The 15,075-nt window shown below is 33.1% G+C and overlaps 1 protein-coding gene across 1 annotated transcript; it reads left to right on the top strand.

Annotated features, from left to right (window-relative positions):
• The first annotated feature begins 742 nt into the window (after window positions 1-742).
• On the top strand, window positions 743-15,049 carry LOC126661659 (uncharacterized). The gene is made up of 13 exons (XM_050355514.1): window positions 743-889; window positions 979-1,295; window positions 1,340-1,469; window positions 1,516-1,870; window positions 2,037-2,197; window positions 11,092-11,366; window positions 11,464-11,634; window positions 11,858-11,957; window positions 12,054-12,629; window positions 12,712-12,783; window positions 13,068-13,166; window positions 13,286-13,327; window positions 15,044-15,049. The coding sequence occupies exons 1-13, from the start codon at window positions 743-745 to the stop codon at window positions 15,047-15,049; spliced, it is 2,451 nt and encodes an 816-aa protein (XP_050211471.1).
• Window positions 15,050-15,075: the final 26 nt, after the last annotated feature.

Raw genomic sequence — 15,075 nt, 5'->3', positions numbered from 1 at the left:
TGTTTGATAAATTTGCAGTTTGTTTGTATTTTTAATTCAGTTCTAATTAGGCTTAAAGACTTGCGTTTTCTTAGAGTTGGTTTATGTGCTAATTTTGTGTATTTATATTGCATTTAAACAAATGAAAATAGTTTAACAATTAACCAAATCAGTTTGAGTTTAGATTTGGGTTTAAAATGAAATTGATAAAGATCAAGCAATGTATAATGTTATTTTGCTTTAACAAAAAAAACAATTTATAATGTTCAACAGAAATTTAGAAAGTATAAGTATGGAACGAGAATGGATGTATGTGCGACTAGAAAATGGATTTTTGCATCCACGATTTGTTCAAGGCGTGGAGGAATTTATAGAATTTGCTAAAAGACATCCTGAATTCATGGATGGTGCGAAGATAAAATGTCCTTGTAATCTTAAAAAGTGTCGAAACAAGTGCTATCCGGATGAGATGACAATAATGTGTCATCTTGGAAGAAATGGTTTTTTGAAGAACTACTATTGCTGGTACAATCATGGGGAAACTTATGTGCCCAATTTAGTTCTTCCTAGTCATAATATAGATATAGAGAATGAATTCCACCAAGCTGAATCCAATACCGCTGGAGATTTATTTCGATCTATGATGGATGATGTTATCGGTCCTTCTAGTGTTCCTTGTTCGACGGAAGATGTTACTGGTCCATCCCATGTTTCACATTAAATGAAAGAGAGCCCAAACTTGGAAGCACAACGTTTGTATGACATGTTTAGGGCATCTGAACAAGAGTTGTGGGAGGGAAATCCAGGAGGACATTCTCAGTTATCTGCTGTTGCTAGACTTATGAATTTGAAAGTAGAATTTCATTTTTCAAAAAGGTTATATGATGAACTTTATAAGTTTTTATCAGAGGTACTACCTACTAATAATGTAATGATTATGACACGAAGAAGCTAGTTCAAAAATTGGGTTTACTAGTATAACTGATTGATTGTTGTAAGAAAGGATGTATGTTATTTAGAAATGATGATGTTGGCCTTACTAGCTGTAAGGTTTATGGTCATCCTCGATTTAAGAAGCAAGGACGTGGTTCCAATAAGCGGAAAACAAATATACCTTATACTAAGATGCATTATTTTCCGCTAACACCACGTCTACAAAGGCTGTATGCTTCACATGCAACAACAAATCATATGAGGTGGCATGGTGAACATGAATGGGAAGAAGATGGTATAATGCGGCATTGTTCGGATTCTCTTGCTTGGAAGCATTTTAATGAGGAAGATCTGTTATTTGCTTCTGAAGTTCGAAATGTTAGGTTGGGTTTGTGTACATATGGGTTCCAACCTTTTGGACAAATAGGGCGACAATATTCTTCTTGGCCAGTGATAGTGACATCGTACAATTTACCACCCGGCATGTGCACGAAAGACGAATACATGTTCTTGATGGCGATCATTCCGGTCCAAAAAATCCAAAGGACAAGTTGGAGGTTTTTTTTGCAACCTCTAATCGCTGAGTTGTAATATTTATGGGAGGTTGGCGCCAACACGTACGATATATCAACCAAGCAAAATTTTCAAATGCGAGCTGCCTTTATATGGACGGTTAGTTATTTTCCAGCTTACTCAATGTTATCCGGGTGGAGTACAGCTGGAAAGTTAGCTTGTCCTCATTGCATGGATGATTCAGATGCTTTCTCATTGACTACAGGTCGCAAGACATCGTGGTTTGACAATCATCGAAAATTTCTACCGCCAGATCATTCATTTAGAAGAAACAAGAAGTGGTTTAGAAATGGTAAGGTAGTACTCGGAATTAATCCTGATATGTTATCTAGCTCAGAAATACTTGATCAAATAGAGTATCTTGGCCTAAAAAAAAGCAACAGAGGTAAATGCAGAAGAACAAAATGCGTCTATTTGTAAATCATTTGGATGTGGATGGAAAAGAAGAAGCATTTTTTGGGATTTGCCTTACTGGAGCTCTAATTTAATAAGGCATAATTTAGATGTCATGCATATTGAGAAAAACTTCTTTGATAATATATTTAATAAAGTGATGAATGTATCGGGAAAAACAAAGGATAATACAAAATCTAGAGAAGACTTGAAGGAGTTTTGTTGTCGTCCAGAGCTGCACAAAGATGAAAATTCTGGAAAATATCCAAAGGCTTCTTCCACACTTTACAAAAAAGGGAAGGAGGAATTGTGTAATTGGGTTAGAGAACTCAGATTCCCAGTGTTAGTGATATGCACTAGGTCAATCATGTTTGACCATGTTTTGACTTTATCATTTTATTATTTATTGATTGGCAGTTTTTATCATTTTATATTAATGATTAAAATACTTGAATGGTTAATTCTTTCTAAGGTCATCGAGTATGTGACTTGATAGTAGAACCCTTAGGTTTAATAAAAGAATTATATACCATCTATCCCTAGTCTTAATAGAACATTGAGACTAGTATGATGTTGACTGATTATTATGTTTTACTAATCATGTATATGAGATATTAAGTCAAATCATAGGTGCTATTTGAGAAATAAGGCACTGGATGACCCACTGTGAGAATACTACATAGATCACTGTCATAAGTAATTCTCATTACAGTTCTATTAGTATAATCCTTTGACCTTGAAATCATCATGGATTTCTACATAGCTATTTCATATTTTGATACAGTCTTACATTATCTTTAACAGGATAATGGAATAGATTTTCATTGGATATGAAAGTAACTATGTGAGAAATGTGAGTGACTGAGAAGGAATTTGTCCCTCATTTATTTGAGTAAGATATCTATGGGCCCCTTGAAGAAGATAGACTGAAGAAAATGCATGGCCATGCTAATTGATAAGAAGTTATCATTTTCAGTCTACTTAAAGTCAAGAAACTAATGATTGAATGTTATAAGGATGACATAACTATGCCTTATATTCAATCTGGATATCGAGAGACAAAGGGATTAAAATATTATTGTAAATGGTTAAATCGGATTATCGATATTCATATAACTTGGGTAGTCATAATGTCTTGCTAGAGGCCACTTATGACTTGTGGGCTGAAATAGGGATTTCGAGCCTACTGCCAACGTTATATGAACCTACAGGGTCGCACACTAAGAACAGGCCCAAAACAGATATGGGTTGTACAAGCCCAATGTGATTAAGTGATTAATTATATATATATATATATATATATATATATATATATATATATATATATATATATATATATATATATATATATATATATATATATATATATATATATATATATAATTCGTAATATATATATATTAATAAATATATATATTAATTTGAAATTTAAGGATAAGTGTTTTACTTAATTTATTATTTTTGGAAGATAATAAATATAGTAATTAATATATATGGATAATTATCAAAAAGGAGTTTTTGATAAACATAAACTTGTAGAATTGCAATGAAATTGAAATTCGAATTTGTCTCAAACCCTAGTGTTATTTATCACTATAAATACTCATTAAGCAGTTGGTTTGAGAATCACGAAATTCATTATTCACTAAATCACAAAAATTCGAAATTGCTTGTGAAGCAATAGTGCTAGCACACAAGCACTAGTTTTGGCTAAGGTCTGTTCGTGTGGATACTCGTAGAGGACGCGTTCTTTTGGAGGCGTTTCTGATCCGAGGCCAGGTATCACCAAAGTGAACCACCTCCTTCCTTCCTACATTGCTGTTGAATTCGACATACAAGTAAGTAATTGTTCTGTTTAATTCGAATTACATGGATCTTGGTTTGGGTTTTTAGATAATTTTTTGAAATTCCGCTGCGTTATGAACCAATAAAACCCAACAGTGGTATCGGAGCTGCTTGTAATTTGATTAGTTAGATTCTGAGTATATATGTGATATATGCTTATTGTATGTTCTGTTTTGAAAAAGGGGTTGTTTTTCGAAATTTTTTTTGAAGGAATTATAATTCGTTTGTAATTATAAATAAAACGTTTATGTGATTAATTGTATGAAAAATAGTATGAAGAATTAATTTGATTAATTGTTTAATGTGATTAAAACTTCGAATATACTGTTCTAAATTAATATTACGTTTTAATTTGATTAAAGGTTTCGTAGTATTAATGTTCATACGAATTGATAAGAAAAGGGGAAACAGAATAATAAAACTGTTTTTGAATAAGGATTAGTAAACTGTTTATGAAACTGTTTTAATTCTATTAGGAAAACTGTTTTTGAATAGGATTAGTAAACTGTTTGTGAAACTGGTTTTAATTCTATTAGTAATTCTGTTTTGAATAGGATTAGTAAACTGTTTGTAAAACTGTTTTGATTCTATTAGTAATTCTGTTTTGAATAGGATTAGTAAACTGTTTGTGAAACTGTTTTGATTCTATTGATAAAACTGTGTTTAATTATGTTATGAACATAATTTATAAAACTGTATTTAATTCTGCTATGAGCCAAATTAATGAAACTGTTGTTATTTAAGTGTTAAATAAATTGTTTCTGAACAGTTTTTAAGATGCAGTAATTAGGGTTTTGGGGTTATTTTAATCTGTTTCGAACATATTAAAATAAACCGTAATCAGTTAAGATTATTGATTTCGGACCACCGCCTGGGGCTCTGCCCCCGGGCCCCGCCAGGGGCGCTGCCCCTTGGACCCCGCTTGGGGCGCTGCCCCCAGACCCCGCCAAGGGGCCGCGCCCCTTGGACCCCGCTGATACACCCCATTAAGGACCGTTATCCTTTTAAGCCGGCGTGTTTTTGTCATGTATTTTATTTTAATACTTTAATGATAAATTTTAAATATGATTTAAATTATCATGAATAACATATTTATATGATTGTTGTTAAATATGATTTAAAATAGTAAAATAATATGTTTTTAATGTTTATCTTATTGGTTATATGCTTTGCATGATTATTTTACATGTGATAAGATAGGATAACTAAATAGGATAAATAACAAACCCTTATTTAATATTAAGTCTTCAATATACCTCCCATTGTAATAACACTTATCAAGACTTAGATTGCTATGTATAGGTTATGCCAAAGCATGATGTATAAAGTCATCTAAGTAAGATAAGTTGGATAAAAGTGATATCCATATGTTTGATTTGGTTAGACTTAACTAGGTTATCAAAATAGTTTTGAACCTAGGGTATAAGATAGAATATCAAGACTACATGTGATGTTAATATTCTATATTCAAGAATTGCATGAGATGTAATTGGTAAAGTGTTACCTACCTAAATAAACCACACTTAAAGTGATAAGCCAAAGCTTACTTGAAGTAGGGTGAAATATGGATCTTGTCCCACTATTATTTTTCAATTGTTGAAATTAACATTAAGGGTTTTTATATGAATTATGGATATATGTTGTGGGAATTTTATTGTGCCTTTTATTAAATGCTACTTGTATATTTATTGTTGTAGAGATGGCTACAAACACTACACCTACTTCATCAGTGCGATCAATCCTTGAGAAGGATAAGCTCAATGGCACTAACTTTCTAGACTGGTGCAGAAAACTAAGAATTGTTCTTAGGCAAGAAAGAAAGGAATATATCCTTGATCAACCCCTCCCTGAGGAACCAGCTCCTGCTGCTACTAGAGCTCAAAGGGATGCTTATACGAAGCATCTCAATGACTCTACTGATGTCACTTGCATTATGCTTGGATGCATGGAGAATGAACTCCAAAAGCAAATGATGGAATTGGATGCGAACACCATGATTACTGATCTCATGGAAATGTTCCAAGAGAGAGCAAGAATTGAAAGGTTCAATACCATCAAGGATTTGCTTTCTTGCAAGTTGACTACTAGCGGCTCAGTTAGTCCTCATGTTTTGAAGATGAAGGGTCATCTTGAACATTTGGACAGGCTCGGTCTCCCAATTGTCCAAGAGTTGGCTACAGACATTATTCTCCAATCTTTGCCTGAGGCTTATGATGGTTTCATCATGAACTTCAATATGCATAATATGGAGAAGACCACCACAGAGTTGCATGGGATGCTTCAAACTGCTGAAAAGAACATCAAGAATGAGATTAAGGATGTTCTTATGGTCAACAAGGAAAAGGGTATGAAAAGGTCTGGTAAGGGCAAGGGAAAGGCTTTCAAGAAGTCTAAGCCCAAGTCCAAGCCCAAGACCAAGGATGAACCCAAAGCAAAACCGCCAAAGGAAGGAACTTGCTTTTTCTGCAAGGAACCTGGACATTGGAAAAGGAATTGCAAGAAATATCTGGATGATCTGAAGAAGAACAAGGGTAGTGAGACTACCACTTCAGGTATTCATGTTATAGAAATTAATCTTTCTACTTCTGATTCATGGGTATTAGATACTGGATCTGGATCTCACATTTGTACTAATGTGCAAGGTCTCAAAAGGAGTAGAAGTTTGACAAAAGGCGAAGTGGACCTACGAGTTGGCAATGGAGCAAGAGTTGCTGCTTTAGCTGTAGGGACTTATGAGTTATCTTTGCCTAGTGGACTTATTTTATCTTTGAACAATTGTTATTATGTACCTACCATGTGTAGGAATATTATTTCTGTTTCTTGTTTGAACAAGGATGGTTTTGAATTTATTATTAGGAATAATAAATACAGTATTTCGCATAATAACATTCTTTATGGATATGCTCCACGCAGTAGTGGTCTTTATATTTTAAATGTTGAAGACACTAATGAAAAATCAGTCTATAACATCAATGCTAAGAAGTTTAAGTCAAATGATTTAAACTCTACTTATCTCTGGCATTGTCGTTTAGGCCATATAAATGAGAAACGCATATCAAAACTTCAAAGAGATGGACTTTTGAATTCATTTGATTATGAATCATTTGAAACATGTGAATCTTGTCTAATGGGCAAAATGACAAAAACACCTTTTATTGGACAAGGTGAAAGAGCTAAAAACTTATTGGGCCTTATACATACAGATGTATGTGGTCCATTAAGTACAAATGCTAGAGGTGGATTTCAGTACTTCATTACTTTTACTGATGATCTCAGTAGATATGGTTATGTTTATCTGATGAAACATAAATCTGAATCTTTTGAAAAGTTCAAAATATTTAAGAATGAAGTACAAAATCAACTTGGTAAAAATATTAAAACACTAAGATCTGATCGAGGTGGTGAATATTTAAGCCAAGAATTTGTAGATCATCTAAGAGATTGTGGGATCGTTTCTCAATTGACTCCACCGTGAACACCACAATGGAATGGTGTGTCTGAACGGAGAAATCGAACTCTATTGGATATGGTTTGATCAATGATGAGTCAAACTGATCTTCCAATCTCATTTTGGGGTTATGCTTTAGAAACCGCTGCATTCATTTTGAATAGAGTTCCATTAAAGGCAGTTGAAAAGACACCATATGAGATATGGACTGGAAAAACTCCTAGTTTGTCTTTTCTTAAGATTTGGGGATGTCAAGCTTATGTGAAGCGACTAATTTCAGATAAATTAGCACCCAAATCTGACAAATGCCTTTTTGTAGGATATCCTAAAGAAACTAAAGGATATTACTTCTACAATGCTTATGAGAACAAAGTGTTTGTTGCTCGAAATGGTATCTTTTTGGAAAAAGAATTTATTTCCAAAGGAACCAGTGGGAGTACAGTACAACTTGAAGAAATTCAAGAACCATAAAATAGCATTGTACCAAGTATGGAACCTCAAAAGAATCAACAAGCAATAGCTGAACCAGTACAAGTACCACAAGGCCAAAGGAGGTCTGATAGGACACGTCATAATCCTATGAGATATGGATTTCTCATTACTGAGAACAATGATGTGATGATTGTGGATCAAGAAGAACCCACATCCTATCAAGAGGCCATAAATAGTCCTGACTCTGAAAAATGGCTCGAAGCCATGATATCTGAAATGCAATCCATGTATGATAATCAAGTTTGGACCTTGATTGACCCAACGGATGGTGTAAAAACCATTGGGTGCAAATGGGTCTTCAAAATGAAGACTGACATGGATGGCAATGTGCATACCTATAAAGCAAGACTAGTTGCAAAAGGTTTCAGACAAATACATGGTATAGACTATGATGAAACCTTTTCACCAGTTGCTATGCTCAAATCCATTCGAATTCTCCTTGCCATAGCTGCATATTATGACTATGAGATATGGCAAATGGATGTCAAAACAGCGTTTCTTAATGGAAACTTACTTGAGGATGTGTACATGACACAACCTGAGGGTTTTGCCAGTCCAGAGAATTCTGGAAAGGTTTGCAAGCTTCAAAAATCCATTTATGGATTAAAGCAAGCTTCTCGGAGTTGGAATCTTCGTTTTGATGAAGCAATCAAAGAGTTTGGATTCATCAAGAATGAAGATGAACCTTGTGTATACAAGAAGGTTAGTGGGAGCGCGATTGTTTTCTTAGTGCTTTATGTTGATGACATACTACTCATTGGAAACGACATTCCCATACTGCAAAATGTTAAATCATGGTTAGGGAAGTGTTTTTCAATGAAAGACTTGGGCGATGCTGCTTATATATTAGGCATCAAGATCTATAGAGATAGATCTAGAAGACTCATTGGCCTAAGTCAAAGCACTTATGTTGATAAGGTATTAAACAGGTTTAGTATGCAAGACTCCAAGAGAGGATTCTTGCCAATGTCACATGGCATCAGTCTCAGCAAGACTCAGTGTCCTAAGACACAGGATGAGCGAGACCGCATGAGTAAGATTCCATATGCTTCTGCTATTGGATCTATCATGTATGCAATGTTGTGCACTCGACCTGATGTCTCGTATGCTTTGAGTACAACGAGCAGATACCAGTCAAATCCAGGTGAAAGTCACTGGGCAGCAGTTAAGAACATCCTTAAGTACTTGAGAAGAACCAAGGATGCATTCTTGCTATATGGTGGTCAAGAAGATGAGCTGATTGTAAAGGGTTACACAGACGCTAGCTTCCAAACTGACATTGATGATTATAAATCAAAGTCAGGATATGTGTTTTGTTTGAATGGAGGTGCTTTTAGCTGGAAGAGCTCGAAGCAGGACACCGTTGCTGATTCTACAACAGAAGCTGAGTATATAGCTGCTTCAGACGCAGCTAAGGAGGCTGTTTGGATCAAAAAGTTCATAACTGGATTAGGAGTTGTTCCTAGTATATCCGATCCAGTGAACTTGTTATGTGATAACAATGGGGCCATAGCACAAGCAAAGGAGCCCAGATCACATCAGCGATCCAAACACATACTTAGACGTTATCATCTCATTCGAGAAATCATTGAGAGAGGAGACGTGAAGATATGCAGAGTTTCGACAAATGATAATGTTGCTGATCCGCTAACTAAGGCTCTTCCACAGCCTAAGCATGAGAGTCATACTAGGTCCATGGGAATTAGATTTAATGTAGATTGGGCCTAGTGCAAGTGGGAGATTGTTAGTGATATGCACTAGGTCAATCATGTTTGACCATGTTTTGACTTTATCATTTTATTATTTATTGATTGGCAGTTTTTATCATTTTATATTAATGATTAAAATACTTGAATGGTTAATTCTTTCTAAGGTCATCGAGTATGTGACTTGATAGTAGAACCCTTAGGTTTAATAAAAGAATTATATACCATCTATCCCTAGTCTTAATAGAACATTGAGACTAGTATGATGTTGACTGATGATTATGTTTTACTAATCATGTATATGAGATATTAAGTCAAATCATAGGTGCTATTTGAGAAATAAGGCACTGGATGACCCACTGTGAGAATACTACATAGATCACTGTCATAAGTAATTCTCATTACAGTTCTATTAGTATAATCCTTTGACCTTGAAATCATCATGGATTTCTACATAGCTATTTCATATTTTGATACAGTCTTACATTATCTTTAACAGGATAATGGAATAGATTTTCATTGGATATGAAAGTAACTATGTGAGAAATGTGAGTGACTGAGAAGGAATTTGTCCCTCATTTATTTGAGTAAGATATCTATGGGCCCCTTGAAGAAGATAGACTGAAGAAAATGCATGGCCATGCTAATTGATAAGAAGTTATCATTTTCAGTCTACTTAGAGTCAAGAAACTAATGATTGAATGTTATAAGGATGACATAACTATGCCTTATATTCAATCTGGATATCGAGAGACAAAGGGATTAAAATATTATTGTAAATGGTTAAATCGGATTATCGATATTCATATAACTTGGGTAGTCATAATGTCTTGCTAGAGGCCACTTATGACTTGTGGGCTGAAATAGGGATTTCGAGCCTACTGCCAACGTTATATGAACCTACAGGGTCGCACACTAAGAACAGGCCCAAAACAGTTATGGGTTGTACAAGCCCAATGTGATTAAGTGATTAATTATATATATATATATATATATATATATATATATATATATATATATATATATATATATATATATATATATATATATATATATATATATATAATTCGTAATATATATATATATTAATAAATATATATATTAATTCGAAATTTAAGGATAAGTGTTTTCCTTAATTTATTATTTTTGGAAGATAATAAATATAGTAATTAATATATATGGATAATTATCAAAAAGGAGTTTTTGATAAACATAAACTTGTAGAATTGCAATGAGATTGAAATTCGAATTTGTCTCAAACCCTAGTGTTATTTATCACTATAAATACTCATTAAGCAGTTGGTTTGAGAATCACGAAATTCATTATTCACTAAATCACTAAAATTCGAAATTGCTTGTGAAGCAATAGTGCTAGCACACAAGCACTAGTTTTGGCTAAGGTCTGTTCGTGTGGATACTCGTAGAGGACGCGTTCTTTTGGAGGCGTTTCTGATCCGAGGCCAGGTATCACCAAAGTGAACCACCTCCTTCCTTCCTACATTGCTGTTGAATTCGACATACAAGTAAGTAATTGTTCTGTTTAATTCGAATTACATGGATCTTGGTTTGGGTTTTTAGATAATTTTTTGAAATTCCGCTGCGTTATGAACCAATAAAACCCAACACCCAGACGGGTATGTTTCTAACATGGGTCGATGTGTTGACATGAAGAAGTTAAAATTTTATGGAATGAAGAGCCATGATTCTCATGTGTTTATGCAGAGGCTAATTCCAATTGTTTTTCGTGAATTGTTGCCTGCCAATGTATGGCAAGTATTGACAGAACTGAGCCTTTTCTTTAAAAGTCTAACATCTACTGTCATTAGAAGGGAAGAAATGATACGTTTAGAGCAAGAGATTCCAATAATCTTGTGTAAGCTTGAGCGTATCTTTCCTCCAAGCTTCTTCGACTCGATGGAGCATCTTCCTATTCATTTGCCGCACGAAGCACGAATAGCTGGCCCAGTCCAATATCGATGGATGTACCCTTTTGAGAGGTATTGCTAATTATAACTTCATCTCTATGCTATAATCTGTAACAATATTTTATCAAAAAATCTAAGTAAATGTTTTAATTAAAACATTTACCTGTAGGTATCTTCGTAGGCTGAAAAATAATGTGGCTAATAAATCTCAAGTCGAAGGTTCGATTACTAATGCGTATTTGGTTGAAGAAACTGCTTCGTTTTTTGCACACTATTTCAAGCCTGCTATTCATACAAGGCATAAGAGAGTGTCACATAATGATGATGGTGGAGTTGATATGTTTGCACCGCCCGGTATATGCTGTCAATTTTTTAATACCCGGGTCGATCTATGGGTCAAGCTAAATAAATCTTTATGAAGGATAAAGAATATCATGCAGCTCGTACTTATATACTATTGAATTGCGTTGAAGTGAAACCATATATAAAGTAAGTATATTTTTAATTATATATGATATATTTCAATGAATAGATTAATTCTAAATATTAACTTTTTTCTGTAGTATATATGAAGATGAATTGAGATTCAGTAACCCAAATATATCCAGCATTGAGGTTGAGTTGAAACTGGAAAATGATTTTGCAAAATGGTTTGAGAAATATGTAAGCATGTAAATACTAAATAATGATTTTAACTGTAATCAATAATTTTTGCACCTTCTAATATTTTAAATTTTTGTTATTTGACTCTTTCATCAGGCACATAAGGAGTTATCAAACATTACAAACCCAATTATGCAAGACTTCGCGAAAGTCCCGTTGCATAAGGCGAAATGCTACTCCGGATACTATGTCAATGGATATAAATTTCATACGGAAGAACATGGTTCAAGCAGATTAACCATGAACAGTGGAGTATGCATTAGGGGATCAAATAGTAGCACCGATGAATTTGACTATTATGGTAAATTGGTTGAGACGTTAGAGTTGGATTATCCGGCTTCACCGATAAAAAAGATCGTCCTTTTTAAGTGCTCTTGGTTTGATCCGACTCCAAGACTAGGAACAAGAGTACATCCACAACTTAAACTAGTCGATGTTAATTGTCGTAGGGTTTTCAATAAATATGAGCCATTCATTATGGCTTTTCAAGAAGAACAAGTACATTATCTAAGATATCCTACTTCAATGAGAAGTGACTGGCTAGCTGTTTGTAAAATTAAACCAAGGTTCGTTGTGGAGATACCAGATAGAAGCAACATATCAGTGTCACCAACAGTGTTGGCATATCAAGAGGATTCGATTGAACATCATGAAGTGCATAGCCAAGTGGATGTGAATTAAACTTTGGTTGATCCAAATGATTCTTTAACTGAAATAGATGATGTGAATGATGTACAAAATGATGTTGAATCAGAAGCAGACTTTGACGATGACGACAATGATGGGGAAGAGGAGGAGGACGAGGATGAGGAGGAGGAGGAGGATGGTGATTTCGATGATTATAACAATTAACTAACACCTCCTTAGATCAATATGAAAATTTGTTGCTGTCATTTTCTACTACTTTTTAATTAATTTTTCAGCAAAAAGACTCATAAAGAACGAGTAGTCCTTGAATTATTTCATGAATTTTGAGCTTTCAATTAGCAGCTTACATATATATTAGAGTTTGTTGATGTTTCTTGAGCTGTCATTGATGATTTTGAGTTGTCAATTAGTATTAATATATATTAAGATGTAGTCTTATAATTATATATCTTTGTGCTTCAGATTAATAACATTAATTCAGATCTGCGGATGGTTAAAGCTTCCTCTCTCAGCCCAAATTTGCAAGGATTTTATGTCAGATTGAAGAAGCACTTGAAGCAAGTATCAAATCTTGATTCCTTTCACAAATTACGAATCAAGAAAGTTGTTTTTGAGCTTTCATTTGGTCGTTTGTCATATATTTATTTCTTGTTATATATCTGGGACTGCTTTTTGTTCAGCTTGCCATTGATTCTCACAGCAAAAACTTGGCTTTTGGTGGTGTATATATACTCATTATTCATAATAGGCTTAATCACCAAAAAATGCCAAACCTATACGTCTTGTGTCAATTATAGCCAAACCTTTAAAAATCACCAAATTTAGCCAAACCTTATATGTTCTGTTTCTTTTTTAGCCATTTTTGAATCGAACCGGTTTTTGTGACACCGAGTCGTCCACGTCACCGCCAACTAAGCAATTGGCTGACATGGCAGCTGAAATATATAAATAAGGTTTGGCTATAACTGATACAAAATGAATAGGTTTGGCTATAACTGACACAAAATGCATAGTTTTGGTATTTTTTAGTGAATAAAACTAATTTTAAAATTAAATAATTAAATGATAAATTATATTATAATAAAATTTATATATATTTAAAAAATAATATTTTAATTTAACGCTAATTAAAATTAATTTATTTTTACTAAATTTAAATAATTCTAATAAATTATTTTTACATATTTGATGGATATATAATTAATTTAAATTCTATTAATAACAAAAAATGTCATATTCATCTTAAAATTTATTTATTTTTAAATTTCAGTCGTCGGTTCTTTGACACCGCCGCCGTTTGAAACCCAATTGTTCATCTTCCGACGAACAATCTGAGAGTAATATACACTACAAACATACGACAGTGTTCATAATTCAACTATACACACATAAACATAAAAATAATCACTGAATAGACTGCTTATTTAAAGGACGAGTGTAATTATTTTTTCATTTTTTTTCTTTAAAAAGTGAAGTTCATTTTGGTGGAATCAATATATATCATGATGTTTATGAGCATAAACGCATATGTCATTTTACTTCGAATAGCCAAAAATTTACCTTTATTTACACATAATTATTTTATTTATTACCCAAATCCAGTCATAATAAGATCTCAACAACATTAAAAATAATAAATCAAGTTCAAAATCATCATGAACATTAAAACCTTTCACCAAATTTAATTCAACATTAATTCCTAAGTAATACACTAATTTATTTTTTAATTACATATTCATTAAAATATATTATAATATAAATTTATTAGATTTAATTAGGTTTAATAAAAAATTAAAATTAAATTTAATTAGTATTAAATAGGAAATATTAATTATTTTTAAATATATACTAATTTTATAAATGATATAATTAATTTACTAATTATTAAATTTAAAAATTGGCTTGAATTTAAAATTAGGTTTATTCACCCAAAAAATACCAAACCTATTTTTTTTGTGTCAGTTATAGCCAAACCTTATTTAAATATTTCAGCTGACATGCCAGCCAATTGCTTAGTTGGCGGTGATGTGGACGACACGGTGTCAGAAAAACCGGTTCGATTCAAAAATGGCTAAAAAAGAAACAGAACATATAAGGTTTGGCTAAATCTGGTGATTTTTAAAGGTTTGGCTATAATTGACACAAAACGTATAGGTTTGGCATTTTTTGGTGATTAAGCCTTCATAATATTGTTGTCTCTGAATGATATACTCATGTGAAGTCACTTGTTTTTTTTCTGAATCTTTCTGTTCTTTCTAATGTTGCACTAAAATTGAAATAATTTAATGGGTACATCCCATAACACACTTAAGAATTGACTTGGTTCTTAGAGCATGACAAGGTGTTTTTGAGAATTTAAGTAAAGATCACACTGAGTTTGTTTGAGCTTTATTATAAACTTATTTGTAAGTTAATCTTTTGTTTTTACTTTTTTACAGATATGAAACCTAAGACTTATATAATGTCAAAG

This window comes from Mercurialis annua, linkage group LG8, assembly GCF_937616625.2.
Source record: "Mercurialis annua linkage group LG8, ddMerAnnu1.2, whole genome shotgun sequence".
Lineage (NCBI taxonomy): Eukaryota > Viridiplantae > Streptophyta > Magnoliopsida > Malpighiales > Euphorbiaceae > Mercurialis > Mercurialis annua.
This window is presented reverse-complemented; position numbering and strand designations above follow the sequence as displayed.